Here is a 19,245-nt window from a genome sequence, read left to right as displayed (position 1 = left end):
TCTTGTTTATGTCCTGTAGCTGTTATTGCTGAAAGCATGACAGTAGTGTCTGCTTTTAATCATCCTGAATGAATTAATTTCATGAGTAAACTTAATTTCCACTCTGTATTTTGTGATAAGAGCTTTGTTTATGTGTGTTTATGCCCTCAGATATCTGAAAGGAATGTACTCCTTTGGTCTCATGGAGACTCGTTTCTATGACGAGGCTGAGAGAGTGGCCATGGAGGTGAGTTTTTTCTGCTCCATTATGCTCTTTTCTACTCATTGTTGTCATTATTTAAAGTGGGTGGTCCAGGCTGTCTGTGCCTGAGCTGATAGTGTCAGTTCATTTCTCCAAGTAATTTGCAGTCCAGCACCAATACAAAACAGCTCTCTGAGCGCCGCAGCACCGCTCCTGTGTGCTGAATGTGAGAGTGTTTGTGAGATGAGGGTCACTCCACAAAAAAAAAAAAAAAATCAGAGACGAAAGGACGGATAGTTACTGAGGGTCGAGTATGCTATTATTTATGAACTGTGATTTCACTGGAGTGAGGAGTGCAGGGTTTTCCCTGCGTATCTGCTGCCCTTCAATACTTCAACCTGTGAAACTCTCTCCGCAGGGCCTGGCTCTGACTCCAGGAGACGCCTGGGCTGTGCACACTGTAGCTCATGTGTGTGAAATGAGAGCCGAGCTCGACAAAGGCCTGAAGTTCATGGAGAGCAGAGAGAAAGACTGGGCGGTACGCCTTCCTCTGTTTCTGTGTTTTTCTCTGAAGAAACTGCGACTCTGCAGTCTCTGCAGCACCAGGTCCACTGACATAACGACAGCTTTGACTAGTGCATGAAAAATGTGTCAAATTTGCCTTGTTTCATTCCAGGCATCTGACATTCTGGCAAGCCACAACTATTGGCACTGGGGTCTGTACTTCATTGAGAAGGTAAAGATTATAATGAGTTTTCTCAGTCAGGCGGATAGTTTGCAGAGGGAGTGTTGTAGAATTTGTATTTATGATATCCTTTCCCCTGGGTAATTTGAAGTCTGGAGTTGATTATATTGCAAGATTAATTTGTGTTTGCATCTGTGCAACACAATCTATCAACCGCCCTTTATTTCCTCAGTCTGAACTTATTCAAATCCATCCCTCTTCCTTCCCCCACAGGGGCAATACGACGCCGCTCTGGAGATTTTTGATTCCCAGGTATGTTTGTGAGAAGAGGGCTGAGTCAAAACTTTCATGTTTATCTGTGGATGCACATCCACACGCAGCCCTTTGAAGAGCCATGCATACACCATTACACATGGGACGCAGACTAAAAGCAATATGTTGTGCTGTGTATGAGTCAGGAACTCAAGTGTGCGCAAATGGAAGTCAAGTCCATGTCAAGACGTGGTTCAGTGTCAGCTGCCAGGGTCGATTATTATTTTATTGTCTCTAAAAATAGGGGACAGTTTCAAAGGAAAGCCCTTTCATGTAATGTGCCTCTCATCAACATTTCATAGTTTGTACTTCTTACTGCTGCAATAAGTTTGAACACAGCAGAAATTCTCCTGTGAAGTTAGCAGAGAGTTTGGTGAATTTTTAAAAACCGTTGTCAGTAGAGTTTTTCCTCCTTTTAAACAACTTAGAAATACACTGTCTGGCCAAAAAAGGTCACACACTCTAATGTTTCATTGGACCGCCTTTAGCTTTGATTACCTGACATCTACTCAGTGCACTACTTTTAAACTTTTTAACTTTTTAACTTTAATTGTATATATCTGTATTTTACTCTGTACAAAATTCTTTATTTAGTATTGTAATTATTATTATTTCCCCTACTGCGTAAGTTCTATTTTTCTACTTTTTTAATATTTTGTGTTTGTCAGTGTTTTTCCATCCACAACATTTGTACCAAGCGCAGCTTAAAGTGATACTCTGGGATGGAACAAGTTTGGTCCTATCACAAGGTTTAGGACAGAAATTACCCCTACAGCAGTGTTTTTGTGGAGCAGAAGCCCAGAGTGCTCGCACCAAACACCCCCTCCCTGCTCCTCTGCCGGTTTCCTCTGCACTCAGACGGGGCCATATTTTACTTGACCAAAAACACAAATAAACGGACTCCCACCAAAAAATTCTGATATCGGTCTGCATTCATGCTTTATTTAGAGAATTTTCAGCGCGTTACTTTCACACAAAAACACCGCTAAATAAGGCTCTAGTTCTCATCGTGTCTCTTCGTCCTGGCAGACTACCTGCGTTTGTTTATATCTGGCACACCGCGCGCGTGGACTGATACACTAAGCGGCGAGCGCCTCGTAGCCAGTTGTGGCTCTGCAGCGGAGGTAACGCCGTTTTACGACACAAGGAGAACTAGAGCCTTATATAGCGATGGTTTTTTGAGAAAGTAACGTGTTGAAAATTCTCTAAATAAAACGTGAATGCAGACTGATATCAGATTTTTTTGCTGGGAGTCCGTTTATTTGTGTTTTTGGTCAAGTAAAAAATGGCCCTGTCTGAGTGCAGAGGAAACCTGCAGAGGAGCAGGGAGGGGGTGTTTGGTGCGTGCGCCCTGGGCTTCTGCTGCACAAAAACACTGCTGTAGGGGTAATTTCTGCCCTAAACCTTGTGATAGGCCCCAACTTGTTCCATCCCGGAGTATCACTTTAAACCATAGTCAAATTCCTTGTATTCTGGAAATACTTGGTGAATAAAGCTGATTCTGATTCTGATTACGGCAAACATTCTCTGTGGCATTGTTTGGATAAGCTTCTGCAATGTCACCGGATTTATTTCCATTCAGTGTTGCATTAATTTTTCACCAAGATCTTTCATTGATGATGGTAGAGTCTGACTGCTGCACAAAGCCTTCTCCAGCACATCCCAAAGATTGTCAATGGGGTTAAGGTCTGGACTCTGTGGAGGCCAATCCATGTGTGAAAATGATGTCTCATGCTCCCTGAACCACTCTTTTACAATCTGAGACTGATGAATCCTGGAATTGTCATCTTGGAGTATGGCCGTGCCATCAGGGAAGAAAAGTCCATTGATGGAATAACCTGGTCATTCAGTATATTCAGGTAGTCAGCTGACCTCATTCTTTGAGCACAGACTGTTGCTGAACCTAGACCTGACCAACTGCAGCAACCCCAGATCATAGACTGTCCCCACAGGCTTGGACAGTAGGCACTAGGCATGATGGGTGATCACTTCATCTGCCTCTCTTCTTACCCTGATGGCCCATCACTCTGGAACAGGGTCGATCTGGACTCATCAGACCACATGACCTTCTTCCATTGATCCAGAGTCCAATCTTTATTCTCCCTAGCAAAGTGAAGCCTTTTTTCCAGTTAGCCTCACTGATCAGTGGTTTTCAGTCCCAATCGTTGAGTTCCCTTAACATTGTAAGTGTGGAAATGCTCTTGCTTTCAATATCAAACACAGCCCTGAGTTCTACTGTTGTTTTTCATCCATTTGATTTCACCAAACGTTAAAGTGATCTCCGATCACAATCATTCAAGATTTTTTTCCGGCCACATTTCTTCCTTCCTGGAAGACGATGGGTCTCCACTATCCTTTCAGTTTTTAATAATGTGTTGGATAGTTCTTAACCCAGATTTAGTAGTTTCTGCAATCTCCTTAGATGTTTCCTCTGCTTGTTGCATTCCAATGATTTGATCCTTCTCAAACTAAATAACTTATTACCAGCTCAAAGATAGTTGCCATGCAGTTATTATACAATAGGAGGCTCGAACCTAGTTGCTTAGTTAGGTCCAGGTGGTGATTTTTCTTTGGCCAGGCAGTGTGTCTCTGTGTGTAGACAGTGACATGAACATCCTGCAGTGATCAACAGTTACAGCTTGTCTCTCTCTCTAAAGATATTCAGACGCTGTAAAGCATCAGGATCCATGTTGGACACGGTGGATGCCAGTTCAATGCTCTACAGACTGGAAATGGAGGGTAAGCTGGGGAATAAAAGAGGGCGTCATGATCTTATGTAAGAAGGAACAGCTGTCTGTGCTCAGGAAACGCTTTCTACAGGAAACTAAACAAGTACTTTTTTTCTCACCCTATCGAAAAATTTGTTTACTCTTTACATGAAACAACAAGGCATCATTTGAACTTTCAGTATCTTCAAATACGACGTGTTTTTGGACTTGTCAAGTGAATGTTGCACATATTCTCATTTGGTCATATTGCATAAGTCAATTATTATACTGTTTTTACAAAGGCAAAGACAAGTACTTGCTTAAATTTAACTTTTTGCTGTGCACTTTGGTTTTAAGTGAGAAAGATATATAATTGAGTATAACAGAAATCTCTGTGAATCAGTAAAGCATGGGTGGGCCTCATGACATTTTTGAGCTGTTGTATTTGGCAGCACAAACAACATGTGGGAAGAGGCCGACCTCGGCCAAAGTTTTGGTGTTGAGAAATGATCCCTCCCTTGCCAAAAGGAAGTGACCAATCAGAATCAAGTATATGAGGCTTTCAGGAAAAAACAGTCATTACCAGCTGTTGTTTTTAAAATTCTTTGCAGGCAAAAATAAATGTAAACTAAAACCTTTCCTCATATCTTATATGGACCCATATCTTTAACTCCAGGACTGATATTTTGAAAGTTTATTCAAAACTGTGATAGGACGTTAAGAAACCTGTGAGACAGACAGGTATTCAGTGAAAAAAAGCAGATGTCTGATTCTATTCTGATGCAGTTTTTCCCTCAGTTAACTCTCTTTTTAATCTCACAAATGTGCAGATCACAGTTGAGTTGTCAGCTGTCAGACTGAATGAAACACTGACTTGTGATTTCCAATCAATCAGAGATCTGAACACAGACACGTTTTATCAAAACATTCCCAAAACAGTCCACCTGTAGACCTCCACTCTCAGCCGACTCTCTTGGAGGCTCCTCTCCTCCATAGTCAGAAGGAAGTTATGTCAGGATATGAGGTAAAATTTCAAAATAAAAGTTGCTTTCAAAGTTACATTGTGTAGACACAGCCAATATTTCTGTTTTGACTACCTTAGTGAACCTGAATCCTTGATAGTGTTACATTAAGAAAAGAAAATATATTAAACGCATGTCTTCAATTACACAACATGAATTAACAGGCAGAGTTCCTCATTTGTTTCACACCCCAGCTATCTTAGCTTAGCAGATGATAACAATTTCCCCAAGAAAACTCTGAGGATTTTCAGCTAGAGGTTTTACTGAAGAACTGAACACACAAAGAAATGATCATTACTCTCTCACACCAAATTCTTATTCAATACATTCAAAATGATATATATCTCCTAATATACCAGAGGCTATATGGAAAAAAATAATAGCGCTAGCTTGATGCCAACGTATATGGGAAATTGAATTTATATGCTTGCAGTTAGCATAAACTGATGGTGTTAAACTAGAATTTCAACTTTGATTACAGAAACATATCACAGTTAGTCTCTGTGCACAATACTCAAAACCCTTAATGTCAAAATACTAACAGACAAATGTTTTCCAGCAAGAAAACAAAATTAAATTTACTTGTAGGCTATGGCTTAAATTATTGTTATTACCACTTCAAGACACTAGATGGCGTATTTCAGTCAATAACGTATAACAAAACAATAATTTGATGACAGGTGACCGGGGTTTTTTATTTTTATTTTTTTCCTTATTTTGGTATAGAATAGAATAGAATAGAATAGAATATTCTTTATTGATCCCCCTAGGGGGAAATTTTTTTGTCACAGCAGCCCAACAAAAAAGTGCAGTAATGCAATAACATAAAAATAGAATACGATAATGGAATATACAATTAGAAATTTGAAGAAATATGAGAAAATTAAGAAATATAGAAAAGTAGAAAAAATATTACTATTTACATATTTATATAGGAGCGAGATATATACAAAAATTGGTTCTTGACAATGAATATTTACATTGAGTACTGGAACTGTGAGCAAAAGTACATGTATTTATTGAATGCTTGATGTCATTCTGGTAAGAGTTCAGGTTTGTGTGTTATGAAGTGGTATTGCAATAGGGAGGAATGACCTGCGGTAGCGCCCCCTCTTGCAGGGTGGGAGTCTGAGTCTGCTGCTGAAGGAGCTGCTCAAGTCCCACACAGTCTCATGTAGTGGGTGAGAGGGATTGTCCATAATTGTTAAAATATATTTAGATATCCAGATCCATTGACCAACTTCAAATTTATTTAATAGTAATCTCTCTGTTAGCTTTTTTTTTTTTTTTTTTTTGCTTAATTTCACATCCTACGTCACTTCCTTCTGACAGTGGAGATGGTCTCAGAGTGGAGCTCCAAGAGAGTCGGCTGAGAGTGGAGGTCTGCAGCTGGACCCCTCTCAAACATAAGCCCCATTTCCACCAGGCAGCCCGGTTTGGATCATTATGGTTTGGTACAGGATGGCACGGTTAGGCTTGGTCCTGTTAGTGTTTTCACAACTAACTGTGCCTCCTTGTGGTAGGCGGCTTGCAAGCTGGATGCTGATAGCCGCATCAGTAACATAATAGTGTGACGCCATAGTCACAGAGAATACACCGCTAATAATTCCAACGAAGAAGAAAAACGCAACACAGTAAACAAAGAGCAACAATGAGTGACATCCAGCAATTTGCCTTCTTTGTGATTGCCATGTGGCTCTTTGATACAAAGAACAATCAAGCTTTGTTTCAGAGAAGTCTGTGTGCTGCCAGGAGAAATGCAGCTTTCACACAGGAAGTGATCAACGGTCTGCAGTGTTGTAGCTTCACCTTCCAAGATCAGATTGGTTTAGTCTGGCACCCCTACAGAAGGGTCCCAAAAAGTGGGACGGCTTGTCTTGGTTATTTGGAGATCTATCCCAGGATTAGTTAGTGGCAGCGCCGTAAAATGTACCGTGCAGAGACGAACTGAACTGAACCACTTGGTGGAAATGGGGCTATTGTGTCTCAGTAAATTTAAACAAGCTCTAAGTTTGTCTGTCTCTATATTTCAATACGTCTTTTTATTTCTAAAACCTTAATGCACTAATCAAGCTATATGTGTGTGTGTTTGTGTTGGTGCATATGTCAGGTGTGTGTGTGAAGGACCGTTGGCGAGAGCTGTTCCAGGTAACTCAGCCTCACACCGATGATCACGTGACCATGTTTAACGACGTCCACTTCCTAATGACTTCTCTGGGAGCCAAAGAGAGCGCCACTTCTCAGCGTCTGCTCGGGGGCCTCCAGGAATTGGCAAAGTAAGTTCCACACCATCTCTCCCCTTCAGCGCACACCCTGACACTCTGTCAGCGTTACATAAGAGCCTCACAGGCCTTATGTAAAAACGGAGACAGAAACGGGGCTGAGCGTGGGAAGGCCAGATAGAGAGAGGATTCAGAACTCAGAGCTGCGGTCCATCTCAGACAGCGGGGTCTCCCCACTGCAGCAGATGTACCGGCAGCTGCAGCGTCTCCGGAGCTCTGCGGTGTCCAACCGCTGACAGCCTCTGCTCTCCATTTAAACTGCCATTTAAAACCACCACTTTATATTCAACACAGCACTTCTTTAAAGCATCAGGCAAGCCGCATGGACGTGGTTCAGCTCTGCTTTTATTCAGCTCTGTCACTGGAATACGTGGCACTGTGTCACGTTTGTTTCTCTTCGTTAACGGATTGAACAGATTTTTACATAATCTATACTTTCACATCTTCTTTTTTCTCCTTCCTCCTGCAGCCAGAGGAAGTAGCTCTGAGCGTAAACTTAACCAAAAAGCCTCCAAACAGTTTAGTTCTGCGGCCTCACAGCAAAGTGAATCCTTAGATATTGATGATAATGTTGTAAGATCTGCGTCAGTGAAATAGCTTGGAGCTGTTTTTTATTTACTTTTCTTGACTTTTAACATTTGAGACCGCTTTTGGCGCCATTCACATCAGTGAACATTAAAGTCTCTTCTCCAAATATGACCTCAATTCCAAAAATCTTTGAACATTTTGTGAAATGTTGATTAAAAATAGAATTTGATGGTCTCCAAACCCTTTTAGCCGTTTTATATTTGATGAAAGTAAAACATGCACAATTTCAGAATGGTTGGGACAAGGTCATGCTGATCATCGTGTGTCATCAGCTTCTCTTTTAACATCAGCTCTGTCACATTTGTGAGACCAGGAGGAAAGTGGAACGTCCCATTCTTTCCTGATATGAGATTTCTGCTGCTGAACAGTGGTTTAGCACCTGGACTCCTCTACTACTGACCCGTGCTGTAGTAGAACAGAATGGTCTTGCTTTGTTTTGCTGAAATGTGTAAGGAAAAGTTTTGTTTGTACAAAATCTTATTTGGATTCATGACAAATGCACAGCAGCCAGTTCCCTTCTCTCCACTGTGCATATGTAAGTGAATCAGAATTATTATAAATTAACAGGTGAGTGCCCACAACCTGCAATCAGCAAACTACCAGACCTCAATTTATCCATATAAGGACATCTGTTCAGGGCCTCAGGAGGAGGCGACACAGACCTCGACATCCACGTCGCCAGCGTCACCCTCATCCCACTCCCCATCCACTCACCTGGAGTCTTTACGGGGTGATCAATGATCAGCTGAAGCTCCTGGGTGCTGTGAGTGAGATCACAACAAGTTTCCAAAACATAAACCATACTTATTAAAACAGTTGCTGGATATTTTTGCGAACAAATGAATAAGTGTGAGTGATCAGTGAAGCTGTGTTTCATCATTTGATCAGAGAATGTCATGAGGAGGGGCAGTTATTTCATGACTTCACTCAGTTTACATTAGAAACCTGCTTTATAACTGACCTCTATTAGAGACACTGCATTTACCAAACTCAACCATTTCATTAACATCAAAACTGTGACATTTTAAAATGTGCGCTGTAATATTATTAATTGTACAACTAAGCATTTAATTTAAGATGAATTATTACACGTATAAGTAGGGATGGGTGCCGAATTAGGTACTTCTAAAGGTACCAACCGAATTCCATCCGTAGTACCAAGTCCTGATTCACTTCAGATCAAAAGGTACCATGATTAAAAGCAAAATCAAAATCATGTCAAAAAATCACTGCGAACCCAAACCAAATCCCGTACAAGGAGAATGAGATAACGCCTTCAGGCAGAAGATACAGGCAACCTCACTGTAAATTGAACCGATACAAATTTTCTCTTGTACCATTAGCCGTGTTTCCACCAAGCAGTCCGGGTCGGTTCGTCTTCGGTACGGTGCGCTTTAAGCGACGCTTCGACAGACTCATCCTGGGACGGATCCCTAAAAACCAAGACGAGCTGTCCCACTTTTTTGGGACCCTTTCGTATGGGTACCAGACTGAACCGATCCGCTCTCGGGAGGTGGAGCAACACACTGCAGACGGTTGATTGGTCAAAAGAATCGTCACTTACCCCAACAGCGGCTGCATTTCTCCTGGCGGCACACAGACTTCTCTGAAACAAAGCTTGATCGCACTTTGTAACAGAGAGTTTCATGAAAATCACAGAGAGGACGAAATGCAGCATGTCTTCCATGTGTGCTCTTTGTTTACTGTGTCGCGTTTTCTTCTTTGTTGGTTTTAATCGCGGGGTAAGCTGCTACGGCGTCGCGCTATTGTTTACCAGCTGCGGCTTCCGGCATCCGGCTTACACGCCGCCCGCCACGAGAGGGCACAGTTTGCTGTGGAAACGCAAACGGGATCAGGCTTAACTGTACCAAACCGTCCCAAACCGTACTGAACTGACCAGAACTGCTTGGTGGAAACGCAGCTATTATCAATTAAGTTGTTGAACAACAGTAAGAGATGAAGTGTGTGTGTGTGTGTGTGTGTCTTTGGGTGTCAGCATGTTATGTGTGTACATTTGTGTGTCAGCATGTGTGTATTGTTGTGTGTCAGTGTGTTGTGGGTGTGTTTGTGTGTCAGCGTGTATGCTTGTGGGTGCATGTGAGTGACAAGACAATGAGAATTGGCAATTCATTTGTTTTAAGTTTTTTAGTTTTTCCCGGTGGGCATTGTGCAATAATTTCTTTCTTTCTTCTATTCATGGGCATTGTGCAATATACATCAAACTGTGCTGAAATTTGTGTATATGTAATGGATACATTCTAGAGTAACTTTCTATTTTTTATGCTTGAGTGTGATTGGACTTAAGTGTGAGTGTCACCTGGGCCCTCGCGTCCAAGACAAATTTCTCCCATGGGAGACAATAAAAATCTTACCTTATCTTATGTTTAGGTGCTTAAACGCATCCTTCAGACTGTGAGAGAGCTGGAGAGTAGGCAGTTTTCCATGCTGGACATAAACACAGCATTGCAAGGTTGAAGAATAAATATGTTCTACTGAAAAAAAATAAGATTTTATTACTACAAAAATTAATATTAATTACCACCTAAATGCACACAAAAGTACTGAAAAATTAGTACCGTTGAGTACTGTTACTGATTTCCAGGTACCGGGCACCTTATCGTTTCAAATGTGAAAGGTAATCATCCCTACATATAATAGGGGTGGATACGTGTCACTTTGTGGTTATTCAATACATTTAGTCAATGTACATTTTGATTTTTTTTATTCTATCAAAGTCTACTTTTTTTTTTTTTACTGAAAGTAGCCTAAATAGGCCATGCCTTTAGTTTAAAGTTTGTGTTTACATTTTCTGAGAGAGTTGATTTTCATTTTTCATTTCATCATTAGCATGGTCTGACCAGGTTCTACATTTTTTTCGCAGAATAAAAACAAATTCAAAGAAGAAAATATTGATGGGTTACAGATTTGTTTGTCAAACATTTGTAAGCACAATTCTGGCACAAATTTGTGGGTACGCGCTGTTTGTGAATGAGGTCCACTGGCCCTCACAGAGAGGTGGCCCTGGATCCTATTTTCTGCGTTCAGTAAAAAGTCGTCTTGAACACTGAATGAATGAATTAATTGGCTTCAAAACAAATGCACATCTCAGAAAGAGTCACATCTTTAAAACAGTAGTTAAGGGTGCTCACTTCCGTAGATACACTAACATGAAGTGCACTGCGTACACTCTGCATTTACTGGAAACTAGGGTCGCATTTCACAACAGGCCTCCCTCTGCTTTTCATTGATTACCACCAAAATGGCGACCGTTGAGCGTGAAAAGTGTCCAGTGTTCCACACTAACCCTGTTGACTGATTGGAGTGCGCCAGCTGAGAAATCAAAGTGCACTGTGTTTTTCCATACCGTCAGTTTGAAAGCACTTATCCACTCAGAATAGTAAGCGTAAGAACAGAAGTATGTAACTTGAGACTACATTAGTTGGAAACAAGAACAGATTGTGTCACTGCAAACACCAAACAGATCCTTCAAATGCCAAACTCTACCCTGCATCAGTTGCTGTATTTTCAGTTGATGCTGGGCTGAAATGATCAGCAAACCATCAGATTGTTTAATGTTTTTGAACATTTTACTCAGTGCACCAACTATTTTAGAATTAGCTTGTACAAAAGATTCCTAAGAGAAGTTATCAGACTCTCATCTCTCCCTTTATTGTTTTATTTACAGTTAAAGTTCCAAAAGTTTCTCCTTTCATGTCTAAAAAATCTTTATGCATAAAGAGAATATTTTAATAAAAGGCTTATCAGAGAACTTTTGTCAGATTCTCTTTCCATGTGTTCTGAGAAGTATACAAAAGAAAAATACTTTTTATTTTCCTGCTCTGGCAAAACTATGAAGTGATGTGTTGATAAAACCTAAGACAAACAGAGTTTACGTTTTTAATTGTTTTTTTCATCAGGCCTTGTACAAAATTTACAATAAATACAATATTTACAATGTTTGCACTTACTTTTCAAATCCAAGCATGCAGCAACATTTGGTGTGAAGAGATATTTGCTGGTGCATCGAATGTCCAAAGACGTCACTGGATTCAGGTTCTGAATGTATCCTATAGGAAACATTAGTTTCACAGACCTCCATCTCATCGTGATAAATATTTCCCTCAAAAACCTGTGAAATAAATTCTCTAATACTCTGAAACACATTCCTCTCCACACTGGGTTTTCGTCCTCCACATGTATGACTTGATGTCTTCTTTTGCCACAGAGATCCTGGAGAGCACTACCAGCACAAGCTGGCTGGCACCATGGGTCTGCCGATGTGTCAGGCCATGGTGGAGTACGACCAGGGCAACTACAACCAGGCTGTGGAGCTACTGTACCCGTTACGCTACGACGTTCTGAACATCGGGGGCAGTGATGCACAGGTAGAGCCCACAGCAACTTTTTGTTGCTCTGCATTGTTTGCTGGCCAATCACAGCTTGTGAAGCAACTGCACGTTCATAAAAAAGCCAAAGCAGGGTCTGTTCATGTCTTTCTTGCTAGTCTCAGTTTCACTGTAAACAGTAAGTCTCACAGAGGCTTCGCTGACTTGCTTGAAAGATAGTTTCGTGGTTTCTACCCAACCCTTGGCTTTTGATTGGCTAAAATAATTGTCAAGTGTGTCCTTGAGAGGGGAAAACATTTTTTTAAATATTCGCTAAACAGAGGTTGAGTTTTCTGATGTCTTCCAGGAAGTCCAGTGAATCTTTTGTCTTAGAAAACACTTCAAACAGTTTCTGGATACTGTGGGGAGTGAACTTTGGATACTTAAAGGATTAGTTTGATGCAAGTAACTACTACATCATCTTGGGAATAAAAAATACTTGATTTTCAGACAGACAGACCTTAACTACAACATTAGAATAGATGAAGACAAAGTCGAAACTGTGCGTGAGAACACATTTTTGGTGTTGATTTTGATAATGAATTAAATTGGACTATCATATAAATTATGTCTCAGCTTAAAGTGTCCAGATCCATCTCAATTCTGTATAAAGCAGTACATTATTATTCACTCATCGCCCCATACGCAACATACTGTGTAGAGGTCTGGGGAAATACATATAAAGCAAATACAGACACTATTTTCTATTACAAAACAGCCATATAAATGATAAAGTAAAAAAAAAAAAAAAACCCTGAACCAACCAATCCTCTATTTTGTAATTAAATATACATAAATTTACAGTCAAATATATCACAATATAAACAATAGATAAAGCTAAAACTTGTAAATCACCACCAAGTGTTCAGAAGTTGTTTATAATGAGAGACAATCAATACAGTCTGAGGGGAACATTCATTTTTTAAAAACCAAAGTTACCAACAAACACCAATTCTCATTGTCTGTCAGTTTGAAGGCTCAATTTATGGAATTCCACTCCTGAAAAAAAAAAAACACACATGATTGTGAAATACACCATGGAAAATATTACTTGATAGGTTTGTTTTATTAAACTCTTAGTTCCAGTTATTATTTACAATATTCTCATGTTTTGTCATTTTTTTCTTTGTTATATTTTACCAGATATGAGGGGTAGGTCTTTATAAACTTAGGCTTCAACCCACACCCTTTCTGTTTTTCTTGGAAATTCTGAAATTTCACTTCAGGCTTGAAAATTGTTTCAAGTGTTGGAAGTGAACCAAAAGACACTTCCTTCATTCATTCACACATTTATTGAGTTTGTAGTGGAAGATTTTGAGCCTCAGATATAAGTTGGGATGCTTTTTTGTTGTTTTTTTATGATTTTTTATTTATTTTTCAATTCTGAAAGGCAGACATCAGGACAAAAACATAGAATGGTAATAGAGTTACCTCTGTTTTTTCTTTTCTTATTTAAGTGTAAGGAACTAAGTGTAACGTGGGAGAGAAGAAGTGTACAGATCCAACCAAGTATGCAGCATAAAGTAGTCTTGAGAGGGAAAAAAGCATAACAAAACCACAATCACAAAAAAGCTAATTAAGGTTATATAGGGAAACAATTCCTTAGATTGTTACCCCCACAAAATCTGTCCGGGTGGTTTTGGCATTTTAAACCCAGTTACTCCACAGTTTAAGAAAAACATCTGTTCACAGATGTAAACAAAAAGTAACCCTTTCCATGGCGTTAATAGAAGTTAGGATGTATTTGACTGGATTCCACTCCAGACACCTGACACCTGATGGTTGGACAACAAACATACTACTGACATCTCGACCCTTAAGTATGAATTATTCACCATATTGCACCTGTAAATGGAGATGAGGCCCACAGAGTAGATTGGCTCAGGGTCACCTCAGCAAACACGAAATTGAAAACTGAAACAAACAGTAGTTCTCCTATTCAGGGCTGAAACGAGAAGAACCTTGAGGCTCTTCATTTTTTTGAAGGCATTGATCAAACTTTACTCCTGAGTGAAACAAAGATTCGTTGTTGTAAAACAGGCCAGAGGTGAAGAGCTGTCTGCCTATGAGAAAAAGCCTTTCAGCCTGTGAACATGTGAGAATGTGGAGCAGAGAGCATCAACGTATGAATAATGAAATATGTGATGGATGCTGATGGACTTGATGTGTTCTCTGTTCTTTGTGTTCAGAAAACTATTCCCCATGGGGCAGCCGTGTACATACAGTCTATCACAAAAGGTTATAAAGACTCCATACAGTGCTCCGAGTAGATTTATGTTTACTAATGGCTGTCGACTTTTGTTTGCAGAGAGACGTCTTCAATCAACTCCTTATCCATGCAGCCATGAAATCGGAGAATAAGCAACACCAGAAACTGGGAAGGTAATCCACAAAAGGGATTTCAGACCAAACACAAGGCTTCAATCCATGTGCATCAGTGTTGCATCCATGTTTAATGTAAAAGTCTGCTGAGATATTATAGGGGAAGATGTTGCAGTGTGTGAAGCTGCAGATTTCATCATGAGATAGTTGTCTGAGGGGCTTCTGTCCACACCGCTTCTCCAGCTGCTGGTATTCAGCATGCAGCGAGAGTGTGCGCCCTCTTTACGTAACAGACATCCTCCGTCTGAGCAGCATGTTCGGCTTTCATTATTGATCAGGTCAGCCTCTCAGCCTGTCTCTCTCAATCTGTGTTCATCTCTTTGTACTGTCTTGTGTTGTGCTGAATTCCTGCAGATGTCTCCTGTACGAGCGGGATGCCATGAAGCCGGGATCCCCTCTGACGAGCCGTCTCATGCAGAGAGCCCTGGCTCTGCACTAGACTCACAGCAAGGTGTGCCGGCAGCTGCCATGCAAGAAACAGGAGGGAACACCATAATCTGATGTGACAGAGATTATTTCACTATAACACAGGAACTTACTGCTTTTAAGAAATCTGCATGACCTTTTTAAAAAGAAGAGCTTCGCAGCTTTTATTTTTCTGACATGTTAATCTTTATACATAAACAGATTTGCTGGAAAAATAACACCTTAGTCTGAAAGGTTGCATGCTTCATAGCACATAGATAAAACTGTCAATCAATACACAGCAGCATGACTTACTTTGTATTTTTTTATTACCAAACGTCGCATTGAAAAATAAATACTATCAGAAATAAAATCTTCAATACAAAAACCATGTCAAAAACTGTCTGTCAGAGTAACACAATAAAGTGCACCACACTTTCATGCCTGCAGGCAACAGCACAGAAGGAATAAGAAATGTACTGAAACATCGCAGTGATACAGTAGCAGTGAAACAGATGTCCTTGCAGACGTCAGAGGAGCCCAGTACTGCGAGTTCTTTTTCTTCCTCCTCTTCCTCCTCTTCCCTCATCGGCCCACTCTCACAACACTGAGGTAATCTCATCTTGGATCTGAGAGATCAGGATCTGGGACAGCACAATGCCTGCAATCTAGAGAAGAGCAGCAGCCACTTTACATTACAGAGCGGACTCTGAGGAGCTATACAGCCTGTGCCTATTACCTCAAGGTCCCTACAAGGGTGTTGTGACGCTCATTTGGCAACGACAGGAACTGATTTTAAATAAGATGAAACTGGAAGAAGTCCATTAGAGCATTTTGCTGTGTTGCACAGTGTGAAAAAGACTTGGTGATATTTTTATCATTTCTCATGGTTGGAAAAATCAAATTCAGTGGTAAATACACGATCAGCCAAGACATAAAGACCACCTGCTACACAGCAAACTGCAACACTGTGTGTTCTGTCTTCTTTCTATAAAAAACAGAGTTCAGCTTTCAGCAGCTACAGCTGATCACTTTGCGTCATCACCCTTTCTTTCTCCTCCGAACACTTAAGCCCCGTTCCCACCAAGTGGTTCAGTTCACGCAAGAGTGGAGAGTCCAATCTCTTCTTGGCTTTCCCTCCCAACACATTTTATCAACAACCCCCCCACCCCAACCCCCCCAAAAAAAACAAAAAACAAAAAAAACACACAAGATGTCAATCATCTTTAAACGTGACGTAAAGCCTGTTTTCAACCCCATCATAACAGTAAGTATGGTTGGGTAGATGCACTTTTTGGCCTTTACTGCAGCCAGCCACCAGAGGGAGCAGTTTTTGTGATGACCTCACTTTGAGCTGAGCAAGTTGATTTTTTTTATAGTTTATGTGCCAGACTTAATTGACCTGATCCCGGAAGGTGGAGCTACAACAGGCTCACCCTAAACCCTTGTCACTTCACTTTTTCATCGTAAGATTCCATGTCTATTTTATAAAAAAGGTGAGTTTGGCAACCTTTTTCCCTGTGGGGAAGAAAAAAAAATTAAAAGGAGCGGTGAAACATCCAGCCTTATGCTTTATGGGTGGGACTGGAGAATAATTTTGGGAAGACTGTTTTTTTTTTTTTTTTTGTCCTTTATTTAATCGTGGTTTATGTTGCCATTCTTACAGCCTATAATAAATTTGGAAGCGCTAGCGGGGCAGCCCACTGGTGCATTACAGCGCTTCTCTTTGGTCAGTACCATGGAGAGCAATCATTGGTAGATCTGTAAAATGCATTCAAATAATAAAGGAGCAAATCCCGTCTCTGTCCCTGGTTTGGTGCCTGGTTGAAAAATGTTTTGGTCTGAACGGCTCATTTCTTTTTGGGCACATACTGTACGGGTGTTTTGTCTGTTTAAGGGAATGGCTGACTTGCCTGAAAGCTGAGCACCAGCAATGATGGGCCTCAAAACTCTGTATGGATAATGTTCCTGTTTTATACAGTTTGAGGTTGAAACCTGCACAGACATAAACTGTTACCAAAATAGGAATTATACAGTCAGCATCTTTGAGTATCATTAAAACACGCTATATAAGTCTGAGTTATTATTATTATTGTTATTTATCATTATTATTATTATTAGGATGTAAATATCTGAAAGTTAATGGGACTTTCAGGAACTAGTTGGCTCTTTTTCTAATCTTTCAAATGGGATAAATATTGAGATGCCTCCAATAAAGAAAAGACATCCTCACTTTTGTGAGACTGCTAAAATTTCATCACAGAAACAGATTTTTATTTTTGAGACTTGTCATCCTGGTTACATTGAGTTCCTATTTTTGCAGGAGTGAGTTTGTCCTGCAGCATGATGCTGTATTTGACCCTCCACCTTGTTGAAGGGAGCCACAGTCAGCTGTGGGCGTGACTTTAAGTGGAGTCCACTTGGCACAGGAGTGGAAGTCTGGAGGAGGTGTCTGTTATTGGCTGTGCTGTGAACCACGGCAAAAAATGTCCTAGAAGATGAAGAAGTGATGTGTTGTGACAGAGTCTCATCCTTTTTTATTTCAAATGTCCCATATAGGGCTGTAACTTTAACGTTTTAATTCGATCAATTAATTACACCGCAAATTAATGTGTTAAAAAAAAATAACGCTATTAACTCATTGGCTGCCAGCCATTTTCAGAGCATCTTGAATGATCTTCAAGACCCAAATAATAATGTAACTGACTATGTAAACACCAAAACTACCTAAGAAGAGTGGACTCTCTTCTTTTATGTCCTTTTTCTTGTTTTTGATCCAAAAAACAAACGTAAAAAAAGTTTTTTGATCGTGTTCATCTCAGGCGCTCCATCCTTTGATACTCTCCATGATCTCCGTCGCCCTGTCTCACGATGGCGCTGCTCTTTTTCTCTGAACTACCGTGACACATCCTCAGTTGAAGCGTGACCTGCCTGAACTTCTCTGACTTGCAGCATCTCGCTATGCCTCTGTCATCTCACATCTTCCCCCCATATCCATGCTGAGCTCTCATCCGAAGAGCAAAGCGCTCTCACCCATAGTAGTTTATGAGCAGGATTTTAAATGACAAGCTCTGCCAGACCCCGCCTCCCCCTGCTGAAAAACATTATTTACTTCTATGGATGCAGCAAATGCTTGCACAACGTCAATGTCAGTCAACATTTTAATATTGGTGAGTTGAAAAAAAATAAGTAAATTTACGAATCTTCTGTTCTCCGTGTATTTATTGGATTAATCGTGCACTACAGTTTTTTAATGTCTTATAATTCAAATTCTTTATTTGGGGATCTCAAGCAGATATGAGATTAAATGCTATTAATTCGATTAATTAATTATAAATCATATAATTAATTAGATTAATTTTTTTAATTGCCTGACAGCGAGTGTTGGTAAATGGATTACTTATCAGTGTGCTGATAGTCTGAGACCTACCATACAGGAGGTCAAACGTGCAGACTAATTAAGCAAATGATCAGCCTCCTCTTTGGTTTTGATTTTTTCCACAAAGAAGCATCATTATCATTAATTTCAGTCTGTTTCATTCAGAGCTAAAAATCCCCCCACAGGAGCTTTAAACCGGCAAATTGACAAAGTGTTTGGTTAGGATGTGCAAGACAAAGAAGAAGCGTCATCATCGCATTGACTTCACATCAAAGCAACTGGAATACCAACATGCTGACAGGACTCATGGGTAATTCACGTGTTTCCCTCTTTAGCTGAACCTTTTGGGACCCAATCAGGCGGATAGGAGAGTCAGAGAAGACAAGGCTGGAGATCAAGTTGTAACACTGCACTCGCTGTTAGAGAACACTGTGACGGTACCTGTCTCATTTTGATGAGTGCTCACACTAATTATTTGGAGGCATCTTTTCAAGAGTGCTAATTTGATTTCATGGGTAATCTCACATATTGACTGGGGTTATTACCAGCACTTCAAGCTGTGGGATTTAAGGTGTGTTGTGCAGCTGTGTTCACTGAGGAGGAGGATATTATCAGTATCCTCTTTCTTTGCTTCTTCATCTTAAACGCTGGCACACACACACAGACCTCGGTCTCTGTTTCACATTAACCTGCTCTCTCAGACCAGATCAGTGTAATAAATGAGTAATGTGCAGTTAAAATTTCATTGTCCCTTTGTGCCTCGTTATTGCCGTCTGGGTATAACCCTCTATTTTAAATCAGTTCTCTTCCACTAGGCTCACATTAACCCTGCACCCCCTGGTTTCTCTTAAAGAAACATTATTCGTTTTTTTTCCTCCTCTCACACCGAGATGTTATACCTGAGACTATCTGTTCG

The 19,245-nt window shown here is 40.4% G+C and overlaps 2 protein-coding genes across 2 annotated transcripts in view; one reads left to right on the top strand and one right to left on the bottom strand.

The window, feature by feature from the left end:
• Nucleotides 1-15,623, top strand: part of ttc38 (tetratricopeptide repeat domain 38) — a 37,970-nt gene extending 22,347 nt beyond the window's left edge. The window contains exons 6-14 of the mRNA XM_074677587.1: nucleotides 151-226; nucleotides 600-719; nucleotides 858-917; nucleotides 1,140-1,178; nucleotides 3,836-3,917; nucleotides 7,019-7,184; nucleotides 12,004-12,163; nucleotides 14,472-14,545; nucleotides 14,900-15,623. Coding sequence (XP_074533688.1) covers nucleotides 151-226; nucleotides 600-719; nucleotides 858-917; nucleotides 1,140-1,178; nucleotides 3,836-3,917; nucleotides 7,019-7,184; nucleotides 12,004-12,163; nucleotides 14,472-14,545; nucleotides 14,900-14,984 — 862 coding nt within the window. The 3' untranslated portion in view covers nucleotides 14,985-15,623. The remainder of the gene's footprint in view (nucleotides 1-150; nucleotides 227-599; nucleotides 720-857; nucleotides 918-1,139; nucleotides 1,179-3,835; nucleotides 3,918-7,018; nucleotides 7,185-12,003; nucleotides 12,164-14,471; nucleotides 14,546-14,899) is intronic.
• Nucleotides 15,525-19,245, bottom strand: part of tspan33b (tetraspanin 33b) — a 49,957-nt gene continuing 46,236 nt past the window's right edge. The window contains exon 8 of the mRNA XM_074677588.1: nucleotides 15,525-15,618. Coding sequence (XP_074533689.1) covers nucleotides 15,550-15,618 — 69 coding nt within the window. The 3' untranslated portion in view covers nucleotides 15,525-15,549. The remainder of the gene's footprint in view (nucleotides 15,619-19,245) is intronic.

Source organism: Halichoeres trimaculatus, unplaced genomic scaffold (genome assembly GCF_033239565.1).
Source record: "Halichoeres trimaculatus isolate MK-OKI-2021-1 unplaced genomic scaffold, fHalTri1.1 fHalTri1_scaffold_10, whole genome shotgun sequence".
NCBI classification, from domain to species: Eukaryota; Metazoa; Chordata; class Actinopteri; order Labriformes; family Labridae; genus Halichoeres; species Halichoeres trimaculatus.
The sequence above is the reverse complement of the archived record's forward strand: the minus strand, read 5'-3'. Positions and strand labels throughout refer to the sequence as shown.